The sequence below is a fragment of the Penicillium waksmanii genome (assembly GCF_028829765.1).
Source record: "Penicillium waksmanii strain IBT 27052 chromosome Unknown utg000008l:1.0-5622682.0:1.0-5626561.0, whole genome shotgun sequence".
Classification (NCBI taxonomy): domain Eukaryota; kingdom Fungi; phylum Ascomycota; class Eurotiomycetes; order Eurotiales; family Aspergillaceae; genus Penicillium; species Penicillium waksmanii.
In genome coordinates, this window is record NW_026643254.1 from 462,012 (window position 1) to 486,831 (window position 24,820).

The 24,820-nt window shown below is 48.9% G+C and overlaps 4 protein-coding genes across 4 annotated transcripts; 3 read left to right on the forward strand and 1 right to left on the reverse strand.

The window, feature by feature from the left end:
* Positions 1 to 6,949: 6,949 nt before the first annotated feature.
* On the forward strand, positions 6,950 to 7,413 carry N7481_008565 (uncharacterized protein; the record flags this gene model as incomplete). Its single annotated transcript, XM_057267784.1, has 2 exons — positions 6,950 to 7,195; positions 7,249 to 7,413. The coding sequence occupies 2 exons, from the start codon at positions 6,950 to 6,952 to the stop codon at positions 7,411 to 7,413; spliced, it is 411 nt and encodes a 136-aa protein (XP_057118461.1).
* Positions 7,414 to 8,178: 765 nt separating this feature from the next.
* On the reverse strand, positions 8,179 to 8,922 carry N7481_008566 (uncharacterized protein; the record flags this gene model as incomplete). The annotated part of the gene is made up of 3 exons (XM_057267785.1): positions 8,179 to 8,545; positions 8,599 to 8,732; positions 8,797 to 8,922. The coding sequence occupies 3 exons, from the start codon at positions 8,920 to 8,922 to the stop codon at positions 8,179 to 8,181; spliced, it is 627 nt and encodes a 208-aa protein (XP_057118462.1).
* An 808-nt stretch (positions 8,923 to 9,730) lies between these two features.
* On the forward strand, positions 9,731 to 10,284 carry N7481_008567 (uncharacterized protein; the record flags this gene model as incomplete). Its single annotated transcript, XM_057267786.1, has 2 exons — positions 9,731 to 9,893; positions 9,995 to 10,284. 2 exons carry the CDS (start codon positions 9,731 to 9,733, stop codon positions 10,282 to 10,284), a joined length of 453 nt encoding a protein of 150 aa, XP_057118463.1.
* Positions 10,285 to 12,827: 2,543 nt separating this feature from the next.
* Positions 12,828 to 13,402, forward strand: N7481_008568 (uncharacterized protein; the record flags this gene model as incomplete). The annotated part of the gene is made up of 2 exons (XM_057267787.1): positions 12,828 to 12,947; positions 12,998 to 13,402. The coding sequence occupies 2 exons, from the start codon at positions 12,828 to 12,830 to the stop codon at positions 13,400 to 13,402; spliced, it is 525 nt and encodes a 174-aa protein (XP_057118464.1).
* Positions 13,403 to 24,820: the final 11,418 nt, after the last annotated feature.

The following is a 24,820-nucleotide window of genomic DNA, read 5'->3' on the forward strand; positions in this document are numbered from 1 at the left end:
GGCCAGCACTGTCCGCTGGCTAGGGCTACGGCTGGAGCGAGAGCTCAGGGGTCAGGGGCTGACCCTAGCCGCAGGCGACAAGGGAACACTTTGAAAACCACCCGACACACGACTGCGAGACCGATCCTACAATCAGTGGACACTAGAGTCGTGGGATAGGACACCCTTGGGGTGCTCTCGGGCTGCTCTGTTGAAAGGAAGATATCGCTGGGTCTGAGACACAGAAACGACATAGTGTTGTGATATGAGGCTGGTGCAGATCAGGAACCAAGCCGAACCATCGGAATTAATCCCGAATTATGCATACGAAGAACACAAGTTGATTTTCAATCAACTTGGCCTTCTCGTTGTATATGTAGCCTCATGTCTGCCTCTAGAATAACACAAGAATATACCCCTGAACTACAAGAAGAGCTCATCCGGAGAATCTTGCTTGGCCTCGGTTGTCAAAAGGCTGGCAGCGCCGGTGGTGTTCTATTGCATGTTATTTTGGCTCTCCATTCGCTACTGGAAAGATCCTCACCTTGAACTCGATACTCTCGCGCTGCGAAGGTTCGCGGAATAGGCCATGCAGGTTGACGGTAGTGTCATCCCCAGAGTGTTTGAGGAGCTGCCGCTGTCTTTTAATTGGTCGCTCGGTCGATGAAGACCGATCTGGTGCGTCTATTTTCTTTATGTACGAAGTGAGCTGCATGGGTTGCGAGAAGAGACTCTTCAGAAGCTTCTTATATGCTATCATGGAAGGAGACACGCGAAGCCAACATATACTCCACGCCCGCAATGATCAGCTTCTTACCCGTAATGGAGCTCTATAACGACGCATGTTTCAATCTAAGCCCGTTTGCCATATCGCATAGATGAGGATCAACAACAGGGTCGTTCATGAATTGATGCAAAGACAAACATTCTGTGGCAGTATCTAATCCTGATTACTGTCGAGCTATCAACGCCGCGCCCTATGACGGTTGGCATTATTCTCAATCCATCAAGATCCTGGCCTTCCACCATCCCATTCCACACGTCATCATTGATCTACACCTCTAGCGGCCTTTCAATGCAGGTTGTATCGCCCTGCTGTACAAGTCTTTTCCTGAACTTTGAGAAATCCACCGATTCTCCCGATTCTCCATTTAAATGATGAGGCTGCACTTGTACCTCGACGGCTGCGGAGATCATTGACCCGCTTCTGGATTGCCTGCCGAATTGGACCCTCCTCGGCAAAATGAAGCGATGCCCCCAAACTGTTACGATCCATTCTCCGGTCCTGCAGCAGCATGTCAACGACCACCAAATGTCCGCCTTTTACTGTAAGCAACAAAGGATCCTCGAACCAACGATTCTGGTGGTTGGGATCAACTTTGGGATGGCGCAGTAAAACTCGCACCATCTCCGAGTCGCCCGCCCGGGCGGCGAGACACAGGGCGGTGTCTTGGACGGTAACAGTGCTCTGGTTAATTGCCAGAGCCTCGCCCTGCAGCACTAGGAGCTTCACCGCTTCCAGGTGGCCGTTTTCCGCCGCTCGACAGAGGGGCGGATCTGCCAACTCGGTCGCATTGATCTCTACGCCTCCCTTGTTCAAGAGCATCGCCATCGCATGGGTGTTTCCTTTCGCGGCCGCTTCGGACAAAGGAGAGACGCCTGCCACACAGAGGTTGGGGTCGATGCCAGGTATCTCGAGAAGCCACCGCAGAGCGACAGTGTCACTCCTTGCGACCACGTGGTGCAGCGAAGTGGAAGGCGTTTGGGTCTGACCACGACCACCCACAAAGTTGATATCAATGCCACCCGCCTTTAACAGCCTCTCGGTCATGTCGTCGCGCGATAAGAACGTCGACAACCAGAGCGGAGTGTTGCCGTCTTTGTCTTGGCAGTTTATGTCGGTGCACGGGTGGCTCAACAGCAATTCGTCACTGCCAGACGCCGACATCGAACAGCGAGGTGGAGTGGAGTATCCCCGTTGTGATCCTGATCATCCAGGGCCAGCTCCTTTTGCGTCAGAAGTAGCTTGACAGCGTCTGCGGACCCATGGGCTATTGCTTGGTGGAGCGGCAGCTCGCTGTTATCAGTGGTCTGATAACCGGCGGATGGCCTGTAGAAAGAGAGCGAGTGCCCAGCTTCCTGTGGGCCTACAAAGATCCACTTCATGGACGGCCGGCCGATGCGCCATGCCCATGCGCGGGGTGACTTGCCAAAGTCATCTGTAGTGAGAGGATCGCTGCCACTGGAGAGGAGCAGACGCGCCAGGCCCGTTTTGCCCCACCAGATCGCGAGATGGAGTGCCGTTCGTCCTCGCCTGTGCGGGAGGTCAACTTGTAACTTTGGGACCTGCAGCAAGCTCTGTACCACAGAAAACGTTCCGTATGTGACGGCATACCATAGCGCGCTTTCTTGCGCCTGGTTTTGGAGGTTGATATCCAGCGTGGGGCTTCCCAGCAGGAGCTGCAATACGTCATAGGATGAGTACTTGAGAGCTCTCATCACCGGGGTCTTCCCTCGAAAGAAAGCGTTGACGTCTGCCCTGCGATATAGGAGTCTTTCGGCGAGATCAATATCGTTGTTCATGGCAGCGAGGCCGAGCAAATTGCTGTTTTGACATTCGACGTTGATTGCAAGTATGGCCGGCTGTAGTCTGGCTCTGAGATTTCGACATGATCTCGCAAGAGAAAATATCTCGCTGCTCTCGAGATATGCTACAACTCTGTATAAGATTGGGTTGGGTAGACCTCGCAGATGGGGCTGCCTCTAGTTAAGTATGTAGTTGCCAGCGTAATGGATATACGTAACGAACCATAATGAATATTGGGAGGGCGAGCAAGGATAGGGCAATATGATTACGCGTAGGGTTATGATGGCCTCGTGAAAAGAGCGGCCAAGCGAGTTTATATTTTGCGTCGTGCCGCTAACACAATCATCGTGTCGAATCTATCAAGGCAGCTCCTACTACAAGAATGCGTTGCGAAGAATGGAAGTTTCGCAAAGCGGATTGTAAGAGTAGCACTGCTCATGCCCCCAAGATTGCATTCATAGTTCCTAGGAGAGCCAGGTTCCGGGGAGCCCCCCCACGTATTTCCAGGCACTGCCTTCAAGCCACAATGGGACTGGTGCTTGAGGCAATGCACTCTAGATGCAATGAGACTACAGAGGAGCGTTCAATGTGAATCTTGGTCCTGATTCCTGCCCTTGGTCTTATTTGAGTGGGTCTGACGGTTCATCTTTATGTCGTTCCGAAAGCAACTAGTTGAGGTTCTTTCCATATAGACCAAGCCGACTATACGTCCCGTTCGTCCGCTATACGAAACACCCTCACCCATATGGGCTCTATCATCTAATCTAACAGCATTTTGTTCCGTTTGACTTTTCTATCCTTCTCTAAGGCCAAGAATCCTTGCATGTGTGATTTCTGTTGGGTGGGCGGAATTCAGTCAATCGGTCATTTTGACTCGTCTGAATGGCCGATTCTCTATGATCTTGCTAATTTCGTCTCAAGCGCCAGGAGATACCAAAAGCTAACATTGATGAACTTTGTCACGCTGGCGCGAGGCTTATAAAGGGAATGTCGACTAGGACACGGGGCCAAATGGTCAATATGCAGCCTGTCATGGCCGTCCAATCCGTGTCAAAGTGCGCCATAGCTCTCATTAATCGTCATGTTGTTATAGGACAGCGGATGTTACTAGGACAGCGGAACGCGATAGCAATGCGAGAGTGATAAAAGATACGACTTGCTCAGTCCATATACTTCCGTCTTTTGCTTCTCGGCTCTTGGGCAGATGAAGCTGTTTTTCTCTTGATCCGCGGCGGACCCGAACAATCGATTGGCCCGTGCCTGTGTTGGACATCACCGAGAGGCTGACCGCCGACGACAACGGAGGGTCCAATCTCCGCCACTGCTAGGGGATACAAAGACTCCGTTATTAGACCGTACAATGCGGACCTTTCGTTGAGTGAAACCGTCGCGTAGTACCTTTTGAATTCATCCAAGTCTGCGAACAGGCATTGTTTGGTCCGCTGCGGAACGAACTGCTGACGGCACCCGCAGACTGCAAGGTCCGACGAGTCCAGAACTATATGGCAAGTATCAGAATTAATTGTCAGTCCTAAATGATGATCGAGAGAGTCTTACCTGGGTCCGAGTGCAGGAGCTCCTGCTTCATGTCGATACAGCTTTCCTCGTGTAGTATCACATTATACGCCGCCCCATCGAGGCCATGCTTCCGAAACAGCTCTGTCTCATTATCTTCCCAAGCAACCGTCAAGCCGCGCTCCGAGGGCGCCAAAGTGATCTGGTGTGGCATGTACCGGAGTAGACGTCGGATATGGCGCATATACCTCATCTCGGTGGTCCGAGGGGCCTGAGAGCCTCCAAAAATCGACGAGATGGAAAGAGATAAAAGCTCCTCAATGATGTGACCGCAAAAGAAGGGTTCGCGCTTTCCGCTTTCCTTGTTCGCACTACGAAGAATCCAGTTCCGGCACGATGTTCGCTGATGTGTATCGTCAAAGTCCAGCCATCGGCGGTGGACCTTCAGTGTCCTTTGTTGAGGATTATACACAACATCCGCCCTACTATCGAACCCCTTGACGTAAACCACTTGAATCTCCTGCATCGAATGTAGCAAGGCAAAACATGCTCTCAGTGCCTTCCGCACAGTTCTCGAGAAAGTAGTACTCGGGGGGGCTACAGACCTCGGCATTTTGGAAAAGCATTGAAAGTTCTTCCGCAGCACTGCGGATAGGCGTAGTCGACCGCAGTAGGCGCCACAATTCTCGTGACAGCCTCATCGGCCTTTTTCCAATGGTCTCTCGTATCATCTTGACATCCTAGATTTGCATTAGCCTGTGACAAGGGATACGGATATTGGACTTCCGACAAACCTGGGCTCCGGATGTTTCGCAATAGAAAAAGTCCTTGCCCTTGGACTCCTGTAGCAAATACGTCCAGATGCGAGATATTGTCGAGGGTAAGAGCAAATCAGCAGCCAGACTAACGTCCATCAGCGCTGGTGTCTTTCGGAGGAGGCTCACGTATATCGGAAGAAGGACGTCCTCGTGCGTTTGGAGGGCGGACTCCCAGATCCGGCACACTCGCTCTGCCAGTCCATGCCGGTCCATGAGCCATCGCCGATCGCGATTGAATTTCCCCTCTGTAAAGTTATAACCAAGTTTGAACGGGTAAATCGAGTTTGTTCCAGAGATTAGCACACCGTGCGCATAAATAATCCTACCAAGGAGATTTTGGTCAAAAAGCAGGTCCCCGTGGCTTGTCTCGACAACCGAGGACGGGTAGGCGAGGCCACGAATATCCAACGATATTTGCAGCCACTCAAGAAATTCTTCAGGTGCCACCGGCCGACCCTGGGTGGTGCGTCCAGGGCCGATGAGCACGGCCACATCTCGCTCGGGGTGGAAGCGCAGTCCGGCAATATCTTCGGCCCAGTCCGTCCGGGTGGACCCAGATTGGCGCGATGGGGTGATGGTGCAATGGAGGCGAGACTTGCATGGCTCCCGCAAATAAAAATTCCAGGAACACCGGCTGGCCGCCACTTGCAACCTATACCCATCCCGAGACAGAGCCACGGCTGCCAGCTTGAGTCCGTCGCCGTGGGAACCCGCCAGTTGGTTCTGGTCGCCCTTGGTCGTGAAGCCCAACTCGAGAGCCTCAAAGGGCAATTGCAGGCAGGCGTTCGCCAAAGTGACCCGACTGGACTTTTTGTCATAATTAATGAATCCCAGGGATCGGCGGCCCTTGGGGTCCGCGGGGTCTGGTACCAAGACGGCGTAATGATCGCAGGCGTCGACGAAATATGGCCGGAAGGCGATTCGATCGATCTAGAACCGTTCCAATATGGCGTCCTTCCTGTTTTATGATTTAGCCCCATGATCCGACAAGACGACAGACACATACCAATTCTGATATAGTTCCCGAAAGGCATCGGTAGAGGTCCAGTGACTCACGTAATGAGGAGAAACCCCGAGCGAGACAATTCGCCGCGAATGCACAGCAGTTGGAGATGAACCTTTGTGGCACTGAAGAAGTTCGCGTTCAAGTTGCTGATTCGCGTCAGTCATCTCGCGACTATCGTCACTGGAGTCGATTTCCATGCGGTCGGCCATCCTTTTGCAGGGGGGGTAGATGTCCCTGAGAAACTAGGCTCTTTGTCGGCTATTTATATTCCGTCCCTCTGTAACTCTAGCGCATAGCTCTGTACGGTAATGCATGGCCAACTAGATAACGGTAACCAACGTCATGATATCAAGATAGAGCCAAGCAAAGATCGAAAGGATCTTAATGGGAGAACGATGGTCAACCACCACCAATCCTGCGGCTGATTGCGCCATCCCTTCCACCTAGGTGTGTGTATCATCATGGGCCGTGCCACAGATTTTCCATCGCCGCCTGGCTTCAAGATAGTATGAGGATTTTGATCATATATTGATGTCTTCAGTCATGGCCTTGCGACGATTCTGCATCGTCGACAGTTGGTGCTCAACATTACGCAACAGTTGAACCCAAGTTGTCGACAAGAATCAATATCTTTACAAAATTGGGGTGTGCATCAATTAATTCAAGTCATCTTGTTGAGATGAGTCCACGACACGCTGTTTCTGGCCGACTCGCAGACTGACCGCGGTGGTACTCGTTTCACCCGCGTCACCAACGTTGACGAGGCAAATGATTTGTCACGAGTCATCTGGGCCAACCAGGGGCCTCTGGTGGGTCAGCGCTTTCCGTGATTCAACCATCTTAATGCCCAGTGATGGTCCCTGCCAACACATCGCAAAATTATTTTTGCTTTTTCTTAGAACTTAGCATTATGTTCCTCACCTATAATCACATATCTTCAACCTCAAGCTACCGAGTACTACCGCACGCCCATGATTCTATAAATTGAGATGATCTCTGCCCTGCTTGAAATATCCAAGTCAGTTGTGGCACTTCATTTTAAAAATGCCAGAGAAAAGAGAGGAAAGTGACAGTGAGATCCTCGAGGTCCTATCCAGTTACGGAGACCTGAATATTGAAGAGACGGATGACGATTCTACTTCCACAGAAGGTGACATGTCGGAAACCAGCGAGGATCGCAGATTTGTGGCATCAGAGAGCGATGATGCCACATATTCCGACGAAGAGTCGCTAGGATCCAGTTTTCCCTACATACACCCCCTCATGGATGGTCAGGAGACATCGAGCACTGTAAGTGTGCCCATGGGATTTCTTTGGGCTGCCGAGCTAATGGGAGCAACCAGGTCGGCAAAAAGATACCGATTAGCGCCATTGCCTCTCGCTTGATCTCGGAAGATGGAATTTCAGTGGTACAGTATTTGGTCTTGTGGCAATCGTGGGAGCGCGAGATGCCGCATGAGTATAATGTGAGCGAGGATCTGTCTTCTTCGCCAAGGTCATGTATCTAATACGAGAAAGTTTTGGATGCCGTCTCATTATTCAATATCGAATGCTCACCACCAAATTTCTATGCAATATCGAGCTGAATACTCAGATTGAAGTCAGTTTCATCTAACTGGATGGCAAGTCGGTGTGTCTCGCGTTTTCTTCGGAGCAGGTTACCGATGGATAAAGTGCCTCACCAGGTGTTCAAAGATCAGGTGTATTTGCTTCGGAGCTCAACTTCTTTTGTTCGAAATTCTATCATCCCTAGCACTGCAGTACTGTAACTACTATAACAACACTGTAGTTCTGTCCAGGGACTTTAAACCCCATCGAACACATTTGAAATATTGCGTATGCGGAATTCATACTTGCACGAGTGTTGTGAGTCCCGGAAAAGCCATACTTGGGAGAACTCTTTACGTCCGGTCCATGATTATGAACTTGGAAATACGCCTATCTGGCTCTGTTACACAACTTAAAAGATTTCAAATCAAGGACGTCTGCATCGAAAGTTTTCTAAAATCTTATCTTTCGGCACCCTTAAGCAGCAAAAGTGACTTCTTTTTTGGACAGGAAATGGCCCTCACTAGACACAGTAGCGTATCGTGTCTTCCTGCTCATCTGAGTATCTATATGTGACACGATTCCTTCTGTATGATCTAGACTGATCATCATTTATACAAGATGACTGATATGAAATGGTACCGGTATCAACAAAGGAGAACGAGCTGCAGGTGCCGTTTCTTTCAAGCGAGCCTGAGCAGTGAATTACCAGACTTTGGTCACTGTCAAGATTGAAATTGCGAGCCCATCAATGGGAAAAGCAAGGTGTATCCCGGAGTTCCAGCCATAATCGATCCCATTGTGGCATATAAGCCCCATGAGGTCTTGAGCCAGAATGTTCCTTGGCTCTGAGCTGCCAGTGTAGTAGCCGTTTCTGTTCCTGATGGCAGCTTCACGGGAGATGTGACCATAACTTGCTGGGTGGAGATTGAGGAGCTTACTGCACCTGTTGTAGTTGATATCGCGGACATGACTGGTATTGCCATCCAGTTGAGGTCTTTCGGGGCTAGTGTGGCGTGAACCGAAATCTTGTTGGTAGCATAGCAGGATGCGTAAGTTGTTCCGGTAATATGACACGACAGGGACGCGGTGCTGCAATGATTCATTAATATCAAAAATTCTTTGAGTGTATACAGGGTACCGACCTATTCTTTTTGTTGACATCCACCAGCTTTACGGAGTCCTTAAGGATAGCCGTCATTCCTGCTTCAGAAACGCCGCAGTCAGATGCAGCGACGGTTTGAGGGCAAGTCACAAGGAACGTTGTCGCTTCATCATCCTAGAATGTAGTTAAAAGTTATGTCAGAGCCCTGAATCCCAATGTCTCGGCATTTCTCACATACGGTAGATAATATGCTCGCTTCCAATTCACGCCCTTGAAATCCCGGCAGTAGGAGGCTGACTGTTTGTCCGAGAATTGTTGCAGCTGCTCCAAAAAGGAAAATGCAGTAAGTGAGTAACATGGTCATTCAGATTGTGGCCGTCTCAAGCTTCGGAGGATGACTGTTTCAAGTTCGGACACTCAATCTGTCAAATCAGAGGCTTGATATGCTGCCGATAGCTGGGATGGCGGACTATTGTGATATGACTGTAAAATCTTGATTTTTTTCAGCAGCAGCCACGCGAAATCCTAAAGATTTCTCTTGATAGACGAGAAAACCAGAATCTATCAGCAAGGCATTGTGGGAAACGTTTGTGGTTACCTGGGAAGAACCTGTTGAGTGATCTCAAACGACCGGTAATTAAAAGCTGTTGTGACTAGAAACACCGCTTTGGGGGTCAGTGAGTCTCTTTTTTTTCAGCACCTCTTTGATAATTTTCATAGAATTTTTGAGGTTCTATCTGGCAACTTGGGTACCCTTGAGCGGCCGCCAAATTGCGAAAGGGGCGGTACGTCCGTAGCCAAAGAGCGCATAAAACTTCTACCGATGATTGTATTTTTGTTTGATAGCCAACATTATTGTATCAATTTTATGGGAGCAATGAAAGCTTGAGGCCTTTCAGCTATTGATAAGTGAATCGATTCCAATTTATAATTCCACGACAACTCATCATAAAAAAGTCTTTATAGATACATTCAGTATGAGTTCTTTGGCCAAGTCAAAATTTTGATGGCTATGTAAAATCTATCGGAAATAGAGTATGCACGAAACCTCCTGCAGCTTTATTCGAAACGGAGCTATAAGTAGTTTCGCGCGTGTCGCAAAATGCCTGGTTTGAAGAGCAGGACAGATCCTGGTCTGCTGAAGACACCCCATCTCCAGAAGCGAAAGAGACATGTATCGTTTGTTTATTTACTCTACTCTTATCTCGACGGTCTTTGGCGGAATGTTTCAGATCATTGACCATAATAATCAATGTTTTGTGTATTCTACGGGGAACTTCGACTGCACCGGGATCTCGGAGTCGTTTGCGCCTCTTGATGGCATATCATGTTCCAGTAAGTAACGCAATCCATTCCCGAGGAGAAACCTTTCTGACATCTTTGAGACCTCTACCCAGAAACCAAAGGCACACACTCTAATTCATCGTCATTTAAAGCCATACTATGTGACTCTGATCAGGGTACCGCATGGGTTGAGGTACATCGAAGCGGCTTGATCAACTTCCATAATGAAGAAGGGGATGCGGTAAGTTGCAAGGTCGCGGATCCCCTGGTTAAGGGAAGCTTGTGTACCGCCAGCAATAAAGCAAGGACTTCGACGAAAGACATTGAATCCCAACTGACTTCTTTGTCTACCACAACCATCCATGTGTCAGTGACAGCGCCATCGGCGGCCCCGACTACTCCCTCGGGCCCGAACAGCTCTTTGAACACGACAGATTGCTGAACACAAAAACGTGTTTGATTTTTAAAGCTTTTGCTGGGCTATGTTACTTCTGTTCTATCAATCAAGGCTACCATTTGACTATGAAGCCCTAAGCCCAGCACGGGTCTTTTCTTGCACCTCGCTGCCCAGGTCTCCGATTCACAATTTACAAGCAGCCTACCTTTTTAGCACAAAAATGAGATGAAATGGAATAAAATCAAATAAAAATTCGTTGTATGCCTGAAGCTTATATCAGAGCCCTGCTCCTATTGAGATAACACGAATATTCAACCCAATGGATCTGACAAAAGGGAGCCAGAGTTTCAAAGCACAAACTGGTTGATTGGTGTCTAATGTAATGATGTTGTCTGCTTTTACTATAATTCCCGGGCGATAGGTCGATCATTTATTCCTTGCCACTACATTTATCGGGATGGGCAATTTCTTCGGGGGTTCATGGTTCCAGAGAAGGGTTCTAGAAACCGCGGGATTGATAGCATGGCTAGTTTATTGATGACCTCACGCAGTCAAGAGGAGCAAGAAGAGTGTGGTTTGGCCGTAACGGGTCACCTGTTGCTGCGGTCGTAGACCGTAGCGTCAGATAGGGCCCGTCCGCGCTCCCCTGAAGGGAGGCAATGTGTTTGTATTGTAGTGGATTCTATATACAGAGGGAAGGCGGGAGGGACAAAATCAAGACTTGACTGCGTGAGAGATGACGAGCTACCCGCAGAGGCAAGCAACTGACTCTCGTGAAGCAGTTGTGGGAGGAAGAGGCCCTCAGTAATGTCGGTGTAGATATCACGTGAGGCTACAGGCATTGTGAGGCAACCCCAATAAAACCACTCCCTATATCAATATTTACTACATGCATCACACGCGAATTACATTAAAATGCGGCTATACATTATTTATTTGCAACCGGTGGCAGGCGAGGAAAATCATTTTGGGGGCAAAAGCAAATTCATCTCACATCTTCGGGGAAATATTTCATACTTTAAAGCGGCCGGGACCTCAAGACGCAAGCCATGAAACGGAAGGGGTGGTCATGGCGTAACATGAACATCATGTTCTCGAAATTGAATCTTCTCGATATTAGAAAAAGCCGGCCAGCCCTCCAATGTCAATCGACCGCGAAACTTAGGGTCGTAGGTAGGACTCGTATTGTCCAAGGTTGCTACATAGCGGTTGCGACCGCCCATTTTGGCATGAGTCTGGTAGTGTGCTTCCAAATTGTCCGAGCGTTTGAAGCTGCGATGACATTCTGGCACCCAGCATACGTATGGTCTTTCATCTGAGTGGCAGGTCAGATGTCTCTCGAAGGCCGTTCGGCGCCTGAATTGGCGGTCACAGCCCAGGTATGTACACTTGAACTGCCGCTGGAGTATTTTGTGTGGCAATTTCCGGAAGCTCCCGTCCGGAGGTACCTAAGGGGAAAACAGAGACGCGGCGTTTGTAGGCCCTAGAGAAACTGGGCTCATTGCAAGCACTTCATTGCTATCAAGTCGCATAGAACGGGGGTTGCAGGTAGGGGCCATCTTTGCCTCACAGGCATTAGGCTTGGAGAATGGCTGCGAGGGGCCGAAAGGATACGAATGCGACATATGTTCAAGCCAATAAATGACAGGGATCGGCTCGCAATGGATGAAGCTAAGATCGGGAACGTGTCCTGGTCGTTGAAAGCCGCAACCGAAGAGATCATTTCGATGAATCTGCCGCATGGTATCTCCTGAATTAAACATCCCAAGCGACGGTTGTGGAAAGGGCACACAGATAGGACGTGTTATGAAGCACTTTTCGAGAATCAAGGGCCATTGGTCGTTCGACTCGTTCATGAGAGATCTTTGACTCAAAAAATGCGAATTCATTTGGAAACAATCGTTTGGGAATTGCACGTAAGGGGTATCGCGTTGTGACTGATGGCTGCTTTGTACAGAGTAGAAGAAAGCGAAACACGACAGTGGCAATTGCATAATCCAAAGGACAATCTGCGACGGGAGAGATTTGGGCGGCAATATTCTGAGTGTGTGATAGACTGAGGCCGCCAGTAGCTTGATACAAACGGCGAGCAGATATACAAAAGAAAACGTCGATATGCAAATCGGCGGAAGTAAAGAAATCTCCCTCTTTCTTGCCCGGAAGACTTTTGACAACATCCCGTTGGTTCAATTTACAAGTACTGTATAGCAAAAACGCAAAAACCATGTTTGAGCGACATCTGATTTATCACTGTTTCAACAGCTGAAGTGTCGGTGATGGTTCCACGCCGAGACAATCAAAGCCTATTCCGACTGTCACTTCAAAGTTTTCTTGCGCGAAGTTCTTCATTTTTTGTCAGTAATTACCAAGTTAACGTTGCTTCACTTCTTTCAAACTGTGTTATTTGTTGACCGCATATTCCTTGCTATTAAGATTGGTGATAACAACATCACCAAGTATCGAGCATTATGGAGAACCGAATTTGCGGCCTTTATCGGTCGTTGTGGCTATAAATTAGATGAAAAGGAGCTAAAGCTATCCATACTACGTGTATCCAAGTTCTTGAATATATTACTTTGAACATAGAAATGGATCCTTTTACTGTGTGCCATGACATACAAGGGGACGGAAAGACCGATTCCGATCCAAATGCAAGCGCAGATGAGCGACTGAACCCGGAAATGACAGCTGAAGGAACTCCTACTCAGGTAAGGATAATTTTAACCTCTAATGTCATGCACGATGCTAACCAACGCAGCCGGTCTCCCCGCGGCCAGCCGACGACGAACAAACCCCAGCAGCAGAACCCTTCCAGCCGATACTACAGCTTCTTGCAGAGCTTGAACGGGATGATCCAAAACTCGCCTTTCAAGCAGCTCGGATCTTGGGACTCTACCGTCGACTTTGGGATTCATGCATGTCGAAACATACTGGCAGTGAGAAACTCCGTCAAACCAACCAGGAGTTGAAAAGGGAGAATACACGATTGGAAAATGAAAAGGGGCTGCTTCTGGCTCATCATGATGAGCAGCTATCTCAGTTCGATCATCTGAACCAAGCATTGGAGGCGTCTCGGGAGCGATTGATCAGCATTCTCAATGATTGGGAGCAGTGCTCGGAAGGCCAAGTGGCAGGGCTAATGAATTGTGAGCGAGGTCAGTGATAGAATCCTGGTCAATTGATCTTTCACTGTACCTACGAGATAGTCAAGTAAGTTGTGGTGTTTGTCCAATTTTATGTTTTGCCCATTGATATTCAAAGTCGGATCCATTCGATCTCACACGTCACACTGTATCATAAATGATGACATTTTTGGAGATAGCCGAAAAGATAGGTTGGGCGGTTGATTCGATAATAGCTGTAAGAAGAAAACCAGACTGTTCATGTTTGCCGATGGAAGATCCCTATGTGAAAGGGAACCATACATTGATAAGAAATCACATTGTTACAGTACAAGATATAAGTAGCTTATAGGTGGCTGAGAATTGAGGCCATGGAAGCTATTTGAGAAACATCACAAGACAGCGAATGATGGGGTCGTAGAGCTTCGCTTTGCTTCACATACATGGTACAGTAAATCACATTTCCATGGAAGTTCCAGCTGAAGTTGTACTATCGAAAAGAATATATATCTCTAAACGGACAAAGGACGTATGGCTCTGTGCATGAATCAAGGCCTATCAATGCGATAGTAAGGGAGATCGATGGTTTGCAAGGCCGATATGACATTCACATGGAATGCCTTCACTGTCCGTTTTCGACTCTCTAACTCCACTCCCTGCCGGTTGCAGCATTGGAGGAGACTATCGGTCTCTTCTTCCAGCAATTCGTTTAACTCGCATATCTGACGCCACTCATCTTCGAGCCGGATGCTCTCCGCCGATTTCACAACATAACTTTCCCATAGACATAGATACAAATCCAAGAGTCTTAGGGCCGGTAGGGCGAGGTCGCTATTGCGGCGCAGGATTTGATCAAGTTGCGTCGTAGGGAGGTTGCTCACTGCGGTAGAGCCTGAGGCGGGTGAAGTATCCTCTGCGTTCGGGTCGTTGCAAGTGTCCTCGGAGAGTCTTCGCTGTCTTTTGGCCGGCCGATCCGCGGGTGAAGGGGATGCCGTGAGTGGATTCATTAGGGAGGAATGGGGAAGATTGAGCGTGCACAACAGAGCGGGTTTCCATAGATCTTAAATACAGCATATCACTCTGGGAGAGAGATTTACTGCCATCAAACTATCCTGGGTCATACTTCACCCGTGTTGTGTTGACAGACAGTCCACGCACGTTCTGACCTTTAATGCACGACGTTGAAAAACCTGTGGCAAGAGCAATGCAGTTTCTGCAGCTCCTAAAGGCAATCTGGTTACCACCACGTATTGTGAGATCAATGGTTATATTCCTTTCATGCTTGCTATACGCTGCAGTACACGTTGCGCATCGTGTATCAATGCTGGTCGGCACTTTTCTGTAGCCCACATTCAGTACCTCAAGCAGCACTACCTCAGCACCCGTCCACGCAGACTACCCGCGTCCACTATGCCAGGGACCAGTGTGCCTTAATCCATTCACAGCGGGCTCTGCGATCATCCATCTCATACTGAATGGCCCTTCGGATACCCTCTGTGTCGCGATTGCTCGTGCGACTCGCAAACTGTACGTATCCACCCTTGGATCCGCCAGTAGAGCATCGACGACAAGGACATGTGCGCCTTTGACTGCCAACACCAACGGAGACTCCAGCCATCGGTTCTCCAGGCTGGGGTCAATCTTTTTGTGTCTTAACAGAGTCTGGACTATTTCCAGGTCACCCGCACGGGCGGCAATCCCCAGAGCCGTGTCATGCATCGTCAAGGTACCCTGGTTGATTCTGAGCCGCTGTCTTTGCTAGACCAACAGTCTCACAGCCTCCAAGTGGCCTCCTACCGCCGCTTGGCATAGAGGAGGGTCCATTAAAATTCCTCCCGTATTGATTTCGACGCCCCTCTGACTTATAAGGATTCTCATTGCGCTCACTCTGCCTGCAGCGGCGGCGGCAGAAAAAGGGGTCTGTCTTGCAGCGCAGATGTTCAGATCGATTCCTGGAGCCGCCAGCAGCTGCTTCAAAATAGTGGTATCCGATCGAGTCGCGGTATGGTGCAGTGGTGCCGAGGGTGTGTCAAGCCGACCGAAGCCACCGATCAAGTTAGCGTCAATGTTCTCCTCGGCTAGAAGCCTCTCCGTAATGTCGTAATATGACAAAAACGTCGACCACCAAAGTGGGGATTTGCCGTCATTATCTATACAGTTCACATCCACGCGAGGATGCCGGAGAATGAGGTCGACCACTTCCTAGCGTCGACTGCGGACAGCGAGATGGAGTGCTGTCGCACCATTGCTGTCGATTACCGCCAGGTCAAGGCCTTTCCGCCCCAGGAGCAGCTTCACAGCATCGACTGATCCATGCAGGACTGCCCAGTGCAGCGCCGGCGCATCAGAGTGAGCACACATTGGCCGAGCATACTCTTCCTCTCGTGAAAATATAGCCTTCATAGATGGCCTATCGTATTGGAATGCCCAATCCCGGGGCGAGCAACCAGAATCATCGTATGCGTAGGGATCACCACCGTTGGAGAGCAACACTTTCACTAAGTCGATTCGGCCCCACCATACGGCGAAATGGAGTGCGGTCTGGCCTCGTCGATGCCGGAGGTTGACTGCGCAGTCGGACAATTCCAAGAGAGCCCACAGCGTCGAAGATGATCCATATGTAACTGAAAACCATAAGGCGCTTTCCTGCTCTCGGTTTTGGATATTGATATCTAGCCTCGGATTTTCCAGCAGGAGCTTGAGCACTGCAGATGAACAGTATCCGAGAGCCCTCATGACCGGGGTTCTCGCACGAAAGAAGGCATTGACGTTTGCTCCGTGGTGAAGCAACATGAGCGTAAGATCAGCATTGTCATCTCTGGCGGCTAGGCCAAGAAGATTACTGTTCTGATATTCGATGTTAAATTGGAGTATTGCCTTTCGCAGACGGTGATACAGCGCTCTGCATGATCTTGCAAGAGCAAATTTTGCTCTACCATGCAGGTATGTGGCAATCATCAACAATATCTCTTGAGGCAAGTCTCGAATTTGACTCTATTCACTATTAGCTTTCCAAAGGGTAATAGGTCGTGAGAGGACGTGACGAACCATAATGTGGTGGTGGTTTGAGGGGATGTGAAAATGAGAGGCTTGCCGAAAGCCAAGAGACACGAGGGCAGCTTTATTACGGCTTCCAGTCCCCAGGCCAGTGCATCCGAAAAAGAATAGTCTGCAGCTCTAAATAGGTCGTCACAGGCTCCTGGGATCTAGTCGGTGGACCCAAAGGTCTCATTTCTGATGCCAAAGTCAGCACTGAGAGCTCAAGCGCTTGGAACTCCCAGGAATACGAGAGGTGTTCCCCGAATCGCTGCAATCTTCTCATTATGTCACATTTGGTGTGTCTCCAGACCACAAGCTATTTCTACCAGAGGAAAGGGGTTTGAACATTTCAAGGTATGATGAGTACCGCGCCGCTCTAGATACTACCGTCTATTTCAGGGTAGCATCTGACCTAGTATTCCGAAAGGGCTCGCTGCTTACCTTTTCAGCATCCGTACAGCTCGCCACCAAGCCTTGAAGAATGTGAAAGAAAATGCTTCTGAAGAATAGCATGGCCACGCTTGCTGGTGTATTTAAAGAAGGCTCAAGGTAGCTTCAATTGGATCTCACCTCCCTCTATTCATTCAAATCAGATATCCTCAAGCTAATAGCTACCTTGATTGCTCTTATTTAATATAAGTTGCTTCTCTTTTTGATAGAGTGGAAAGAATATTTCTATCGACCCAGACCCCTTATTTTATTTCTGAATCTATGGCAGAGCCGCGTAGAATGGCAGCCTCGTGCTCTAGGAAAGTACGGCGGCCCTGCATCCCCTGTCGCGTTTCCAAAAAAGGCTGCAATAGAGAGATACCCGCCTGCCAGTCTTGCTGTGACCGTGGGCAACCAGGTCTATGCTTGTATGAAGAACGGGTCCCACTATTCTTGGGGTACGACACAACGACACCAATCCAACCAGAAGGCCTGGAGCGGCAGGAGATTGTTTTCGAGGCTGAGCGGATGCAGGATACTGAGCGAAATGACAAGACGACGGATTTCCAAGAAGAGGTTTGTGAGACCGGGCAAGCTGCCTATCAATCGGGGCAGGAATTCCAGTCTCCATCTGCCTATGCCGCCTCATTACACATAAATTTCCAAGCCAGCAACAGCCAGATAGAAGACTGGACAAACGAAGGTGAATTAGTGATGTCGAAGAGGTCATCTCCTGGTCTCGTCAGTCGGTGTTCCCTCACTACAGGCGATCCTGAGGAGCGCCCGAGCTCTTCCAGCCCTTGTACAACGCAGTCATACTTTAATATGGCACTTCCGGTAAATTCGGCGGTCTCTTTGTACATGAGGTATCACGGCTCACACTATTCCAGGTTTCCTTGCCACCTCGACTCCAACCCCAAATTCCAGCACCTGGCACTCTGTTAGCCGAGAAATCCCACACCTTCCATCAGCTCTTACTGGTTCTAAACTACTTATTCATCACTGAAATGCTCCCTACAAATGAAGGCTCCTTATGGGCCATAATATACCGGAGTGACCATGACTGGGAGAAGAGTTTCGTCTTGCAGTACAGTCAGTTGCAGTCCTGGCTTACTGATATCCGCGACGCTTTATGCGAATCTCAAGGCTTGCATACTATGTCCTGCGAAGACTTGGAAATACAGATCCGATATATTCTGTTCCTTCTCGGACAATATTCATCGCAAGAGTCTAGCTTTGTTCAAACGTGTTTCGAACAGCCCTGTTTTCCCTACAGACCATTTGGTGTGGGAGCCAGTATCGCTCTGATGTGCTACGCTTTCATGGGTATTGATGCTCTGCATATACGGGGCTACGAGTCGAAAGAGATCTGGTTACGTGACGAGCTATTTTTGTCTGCCATGCTGGAGCATCTCAGATTGTCACCAATATTCTCCTCTAATCTCTCGATGAGGCAGCTACAGTCCAGTCTCACAAGCCTTCAAAGGGCGTTCCAGAACGAAGAATTCAGGGTTGCGGCGGTAGTTCCTCAAAGAATTGATGTCAAAGTCAGAGCAGAGGTGATTAAATATTACACCCATGCATTCTTATCATTAGATCCGCTCCTTCTTCCCAGAATCTCTCTGGTTTTGGGAATCAATCCATCTGCCAACAGCACCATTCGTGATTTAGCCATTACCTCTGCAAATGTGTTTTACAGCAGAAATCCGATCCAAGATATAGAAGAAGATATCAAAATGGTCCCTGCAATCATGCAATCAAAGCCCGATCGCATCGCGGTCACGGAAATGTTTCATGTCAAAGCGTGGCAGGAGATTTGTCGGGGTGGCCGCCGAGAAGAATTGTATATCAATGTATTTTATGTTTCTGTCGGACCTATGGCACAACGGATGGCCTGAAGGGCTGGTATATTGACTTGATGATCAGATACAAGAAAAAAATCTAGTCTCTTAATTCGAATAGGAAGGACCACTTCAAAGATATTCCATCGCATCATGACCTACATAGTAGGCTGCAGTAAAGCTATCGGAAAAGAATGATGCATGTCCTGCCGTGGTAAAAAGTACTGGAGTTACCGAAATTGGTTTCATGGCATAGCTAGCCCCATGGCTATTCTGAGTCCTAGGCAGCGTATACAGTACCTAAAAAGCCTTCTCTGTGGCGAGACTGAGAACCTCTTTCCACAATTACAATGTTTCGAACTTTGGCCTCCCTGCTGGGGTTGAGAGGGGCCGAAATTTGTGTTTGTGTATTATTAGTTGCTGCATAGGTAGAATCAGTTCAAGTCTCAACAGCATAGTGTTAGACGAATCATCACTGAATGATCTGAACTCTGATCCACCATCATCAGATTTCGAAATCTAATTTGGAAACCTTGCGACCGTTATTGTATACTAGATAGCTCGGTGTGAATGTTGTTGTCTCGCCATCACCTTGCATATAAGTATCTTGGTTTATTTTTTACACTACATCACCCCCTATACAAGCCTTTGGATCGCCAATTTGTCTATCCCAGCTTCGCCGCATTGCTTTCAGGCCCGTTCTGTATTCACGACTACGGAAAAATGGATCTCGATGGTATACCATCGTATAGACACTCAAAGCTCGACTTCAATTGCTTCCGCAAAAAGCCCGTCGGTATTTGATATATCTTATTCCGGCTATGACAATCATAAAAGCTAGTTCTGATCAAGACAAGCGTCCATCTCCGGTGCATCGCTCCTCTGAAGCTTTTGTGAACAGGTTTCCTTTCCTATATTCGAAAACCGAGGAGCTTGTCTGGAAGTGGGAGCAGTCGAAGCTCTGTGGCCAGAGCATCAACACTACCTTGCAGTCCACCATCATGCCACAAGATCACCCTTCCAACAGACCTGACAGGGCAGGCAAATTCGTTTCCAAGCAGAATGGAAGTGTAATCGTGATGCCTCCGGCCTACTTAACGAATCTGAGACCGGAGGAGTATCAAGTTGGATTTCTTCATGCAGGAAGCCTGACAGATATGAAGATCATTCTCCTTGGCTTGCCAGACTGGAAAAGGCCTTCCAAAGTCCGAGAGAGCATGCTTCGTTTTGAGAACTTGCTGGCCGGGAAAAGCTTTCCACTCTTCTATAATTGGTCAACCGAATACTGGATCTCAGATTCGGTTATTCTCCATCCACGATCAACCGATGAGATTGAGATGATCAGTATGGGGAAAAGAGCGGCAAGTAGTTACAATTCGAGATACCTTTGCGCTGGCCTCCCATCAACCACGATGGGACCTCTTTTCAACACGCTTGTGACCTCGGGGAATGCAGATCCAGCCTGCTTTGAGTATTCGATGGGGTTCATTTGGATTCATGCGTCGATAGATCCGAAGAACTTCGAGGTAGAGCTTGACACCTCTATCGATACGTCATGCAATCCCGTCGATTACATGCTACAACAGATGGGAGAGAAGTCTTGGTTGGTTCAGGCAAAGCTAGCGATGAAGCTTGAGGGGTCCAGCAGGATGAAAGCCGCCATCTCGGTTCAGGTTTTGGGCGTTTCTCAAGTTCGCGTCACTTCTACTCATAAACCAATTACTCATCAGTAGGATGTGTTTCAGAGCCAGGCGCCATATCTTTCGCTTGGGCCATACTATTTGTGTCAAAGTATATTTTCAAATTCAATCATCTTTCCTGTAGAGTCAAACCCTCGCGTGGCGTTGCCGCCGTACCGGAAAGACATACTGAAGGGACGAATTGGTATATAGACTCGGCCACTTAGCAAAACTGTACCTCCCTGCAATCCGTAATACCGACTGTCTCGGTGGGTAGGTACATTCATGAAAAGTTCATTTGCAATGCATTTGCTGTATTCGCAGAGGACAAATTTTATTATGTACCACCTCTAAAAAGCACAAGAAGAGTCCTGGTCCAAACATTCTACTATTGGTAATCGTAAGAAATGCAAGTGTGTACTCAGCGTAAGAGAGGCTATATGACGAATGCTCGATGAATTTCTGCATAAATAACGTCCTCGGAGACCCCTTAACCCGTCAAATTTCATCACCGCTGCGACCGCCGGGTCCGCGTCGTCTTCTGAACCGACTCATCTGGCGTATGAGCCATGTCACCTTTGGTTTTCTCCTCTTCTTCCGTTTCGATAACCTCCACTCGGCGGAGGAGGTCTACCAGATCCCTGCTGATGTCTTCGATGTATTTGCTTTGGTCCGTCAATTTACTATCCAGGGACCTGGCCTTAGGTTAGCAGGTTAGCCCTTTCTTCATTGCTTGGAGGGAACGTGAAACTAACTTCACTCGCACGTCTAGTCTTGAAGTATCATATGTTAGCCAACATTTTACATTCACGATAAGGGGTCACCCGGACTAACTCTGCGAGGCATGTGAGGGTGAGCACATTGCTGTCCCTGGGCTGAGACAAGTGTCCGCCGAATTGAGGATTCGGTAGCACCCCGTGATCGTGGTTGCTGGGAGGATCGCCCTGTTGCGGAACAGCTTTGTCGTTCTTGTTCGAGGGGGGTCGATGGCTCTTCCTCGGTGGTGTCTCCAGACAGAGATTGAGATGGGCTTCGGCTGTATTCGGACTCCGAGGATGACAAGGACAGTGCGCGCTGCAATCGACGTCGGAAGTCTGGCATCTGCCGGGTGCGTGGAATTTTTCGAATGGCTCCCATAGTCGCGTATCGAATCAAGCGGGGTGTTGCCGACAAATAGACCTGTTTGAAAATTATGACGGGAGTGGCTCTTATATGATTCGTGACGGGTGTGACACTCTATATGTGTGAAAATAGATCCGACGAGCAAGTGCCCGCAGTGGAAGAGGCCATCACCCTGAGCCTAGGCCAGCCATATCTGGTCTCACATTGTGAAAATTCAAAGAAGCGGGGCGCAATAAGCATTTAGCAACACTTCAACGGATTTTCAACGGGACAAACGTTGACTAACAAGCTACCTGCACGAATTAAACGTCTCAATCCGCGGCTCGCAGAAAGTTGGCTTCGCGGTTGGACTTGCAAGTCAGCGCCCAGCGATCGGTGCAGCTAAGCTGTCACTTTCAACGTGTCCTGCTAGAAAAACATTCATCTGCATCCACATCGGGCTGGATAATCTTGTAACATTCTAGCAGAGGTCAATCGAACTGATAATTTAATTAAAGATTCGTTCATTCAGTGCCTATATCAGATAAATGTAGTGAGGAAGGGTAGATGTGTCCAAAATTAGGAGCATGCATCGAAGCAGCTACGATGGCAAAGTCTACAAACACAAGTTCGAGGGTATGGTCAGTCGATTTGCCAGAGCCAGCCCATTCTTTCGAACTTACCAGCCAAGTTGAAAGTCGTTTGACCTTTGTCAACAACGTTGAGGCATTTTATTTGTCAGGCCTAGACCCAGGAGAGCCAAGGGTCCAGGTGGGGCGTCCCACTCCACCCGCTCTCTCCGCCCCGAACTCTTGAAATTTCTTATTTCAACGTTGATAAACCGCCTCAACGCCCAGCGAAATTAGGGTCGCCCGCTGCGAATTTCGAGTCAAATCTCTGGGTCCGGCAAAATGTACGCAAGTGGTCGCTGCCGAAACCCATACTCAGAATAGCATAAAAGACGCTCTTGTCCTGTCGAAAAGAAAAGCAAGACTTTCCTCCTTACACTCCGGGCCTCGCAGCCTTGGGGTGTCTTTTGCAGGTAAGATCTGCGTTACCAAGTACTCTTCGCAGGACGGGCTCTGCGTGATCAAGTGTGCCTCGCAGGAGAGTGCTGCGTCAACAAGTTCTCCCTCGCAGCAATGAGCCCTGCGATTGTAAGAGTGCGCTCCCTCACAGCCAATGAGCCCTGTGTTGTATAAATACGCTCCCTCACAGCCAATGAGCCCTGTGTTGTAGAAACGTGCTCCCTCGCAGCAATGAGCCCTGCGTTGTAAGAGTGTGCTCCGCAGGGACGCCTGCGATATCAAGAGCCTCCGCGGGAGACCGCCGCGACACCAAGTTCTCCCCCACAGCCTTGAGCCCTGTGATTGTATAATCCTGAGCTTCCATGCAGCCTTAAGCCCTGCGGTATCCAATTTGTGCTTGTTAGGCGGCCCGTGGCGCCACGGTGCTCGTCCTGATCCTCTGGCGATTGCAGGCACCTCTTCGTGGTGTCAGAGACTAGTATTTGGGTCCGTCTGAGGGACCCAAAGAAGCCAAGGCCTGCTCCAAAGAATCCATAGAAATTAAGAATCCTCCAAGGGGGCTTTGTGTGTTATGCCATTCAGCCTGTTTGTAGAGTTCACTATTCATGTTCCTTGTTCGCGTAGGGTAACTATTTTGTAGCCTTAAACCACGCCCTGGGTTTCAAGGATGGGCTTTTTCTTCCACGCAGTGTGAAGTAGAGCATTGAGTCATGGGGCCGGTTGAGATCTTGGTGTATGATAGCGTGGTGGCCAATCTGGGCGACGGATACAATTCAAAGTAGTCTCCATTGGTGTGAATGCTTGTGTCTTGCCTAGGAGCGGCGGTAGAGTTTGTCCGGAGAGGCGAGTATGATGAACATCGAGGATGGAACTTGTTGAGGGTAACGGTTGAGGATGAGGGTTGAAGGTGAGGTTCGATGGCGATTGACGGTGATGGATGGTGTGTTGATGGCGAGGGCTAGAGGTGAGTGAGGGCTGAGGGTGAGGGTTGGTGATAACGGGACCGGACCAGTGAGTCCACATGTTAATGTGCAGCGCGGCGCGATTGCCGAGCGGTGTGGCCGCCACCGGTGACCTGATCACCCATCGCTGTCAAACAGATTATTTTCAGCTAGCTCATGTCAAGAGCTAGGGCTAGTTAGGGGTCCGAGAACAAGAGATTTATTTCGGGAGGGTTCGGCTCGTGGGAGAATCCTCTCAAGAGGAAATCAGTCACAGGACGGCCTACTGAAGAGAACAGGCGACGCAGAAGGATACACGTCATATGAGCTGGCTCTTCGTACTACTCCCCTCCTAGTCCAATCATTCTAGGCCTAGAACAGTCTTGAGATAGCCTAGAGAGCCACGCTGCCCCAGTAAGTATTGCTTTCATTCGCGTATCAGCTGTGCAGAAGGAGTGGGTCCGCGCAATTTTGATATAGAGTTTGTGCAGGACAGGGCCAAGCCGCACCATAACTTGTATTTGCCTGCTATCGTGTAAAATGTGCTTAGGCAAAATTTACTCTGCTGTGATAAGGTAGATATCAAGGCTGAATGAACATTAACAACTTTGCGGTTCAGCTAGCACGTAACCAGAGGCGCATCTATAACTTGATGTTTGCATAATTTGGAGATGGGACATTCTTCGAGTAAAATATTACGCTCATCATCGGTGAGCGGAATGACATGGCATGACCACTTGCCGCCCCTCCTGTCGCACTAACGTAGGGACCCATGTTGATGAATGTTGAAACGTGTCGTCGGCGCCTTTCTGCGGACCGCCGGGAGTGTTGAAACGGTGCCAACAGTGAGGAAGGGCTTTTCATATACGCAATCATCAAGAAAAAGCCGCAATGCCTCCGAATACTGCATCAGATCAATGGGTAAATGTTGAACCAGCTGAAATCTGAGGATCAGCGGTGTTGAGACCCTCACAATTCGCAAGGATTATTACATCGACTCGAGAGTAAGGGTTGGAAGCAATGATATAAGTACCCGAACTCTCGCCAGCAAAACGGTCGTTCTCAAGCATCCCCTTGTCATCCTTAAGCAAAGAATATCGAACATTTCTCGACCTTGCCAGCTACTCTCCTCCAGTACGGACTGACCCGACCCCGAACTGTGATGTACTTGCGATCGGACTGACCTGTTGTATCGCTCCTAGTCCGCCTATGCTCGACACTAAAATCTTTAAACGGGAGGTAAGTTTAGTTGCCCAATAATTCGAGACCATGCTAACATGGAAGATGTTTAATATCAGCCCCGTCTCTGTTCCTCTGGGAATTCAATCAAAGGAAATGGAATGCTCTCGATAATAAATCCAGGTTGTGAGAGAGTGAGTTATGAAGGACCCCCATAAGCTA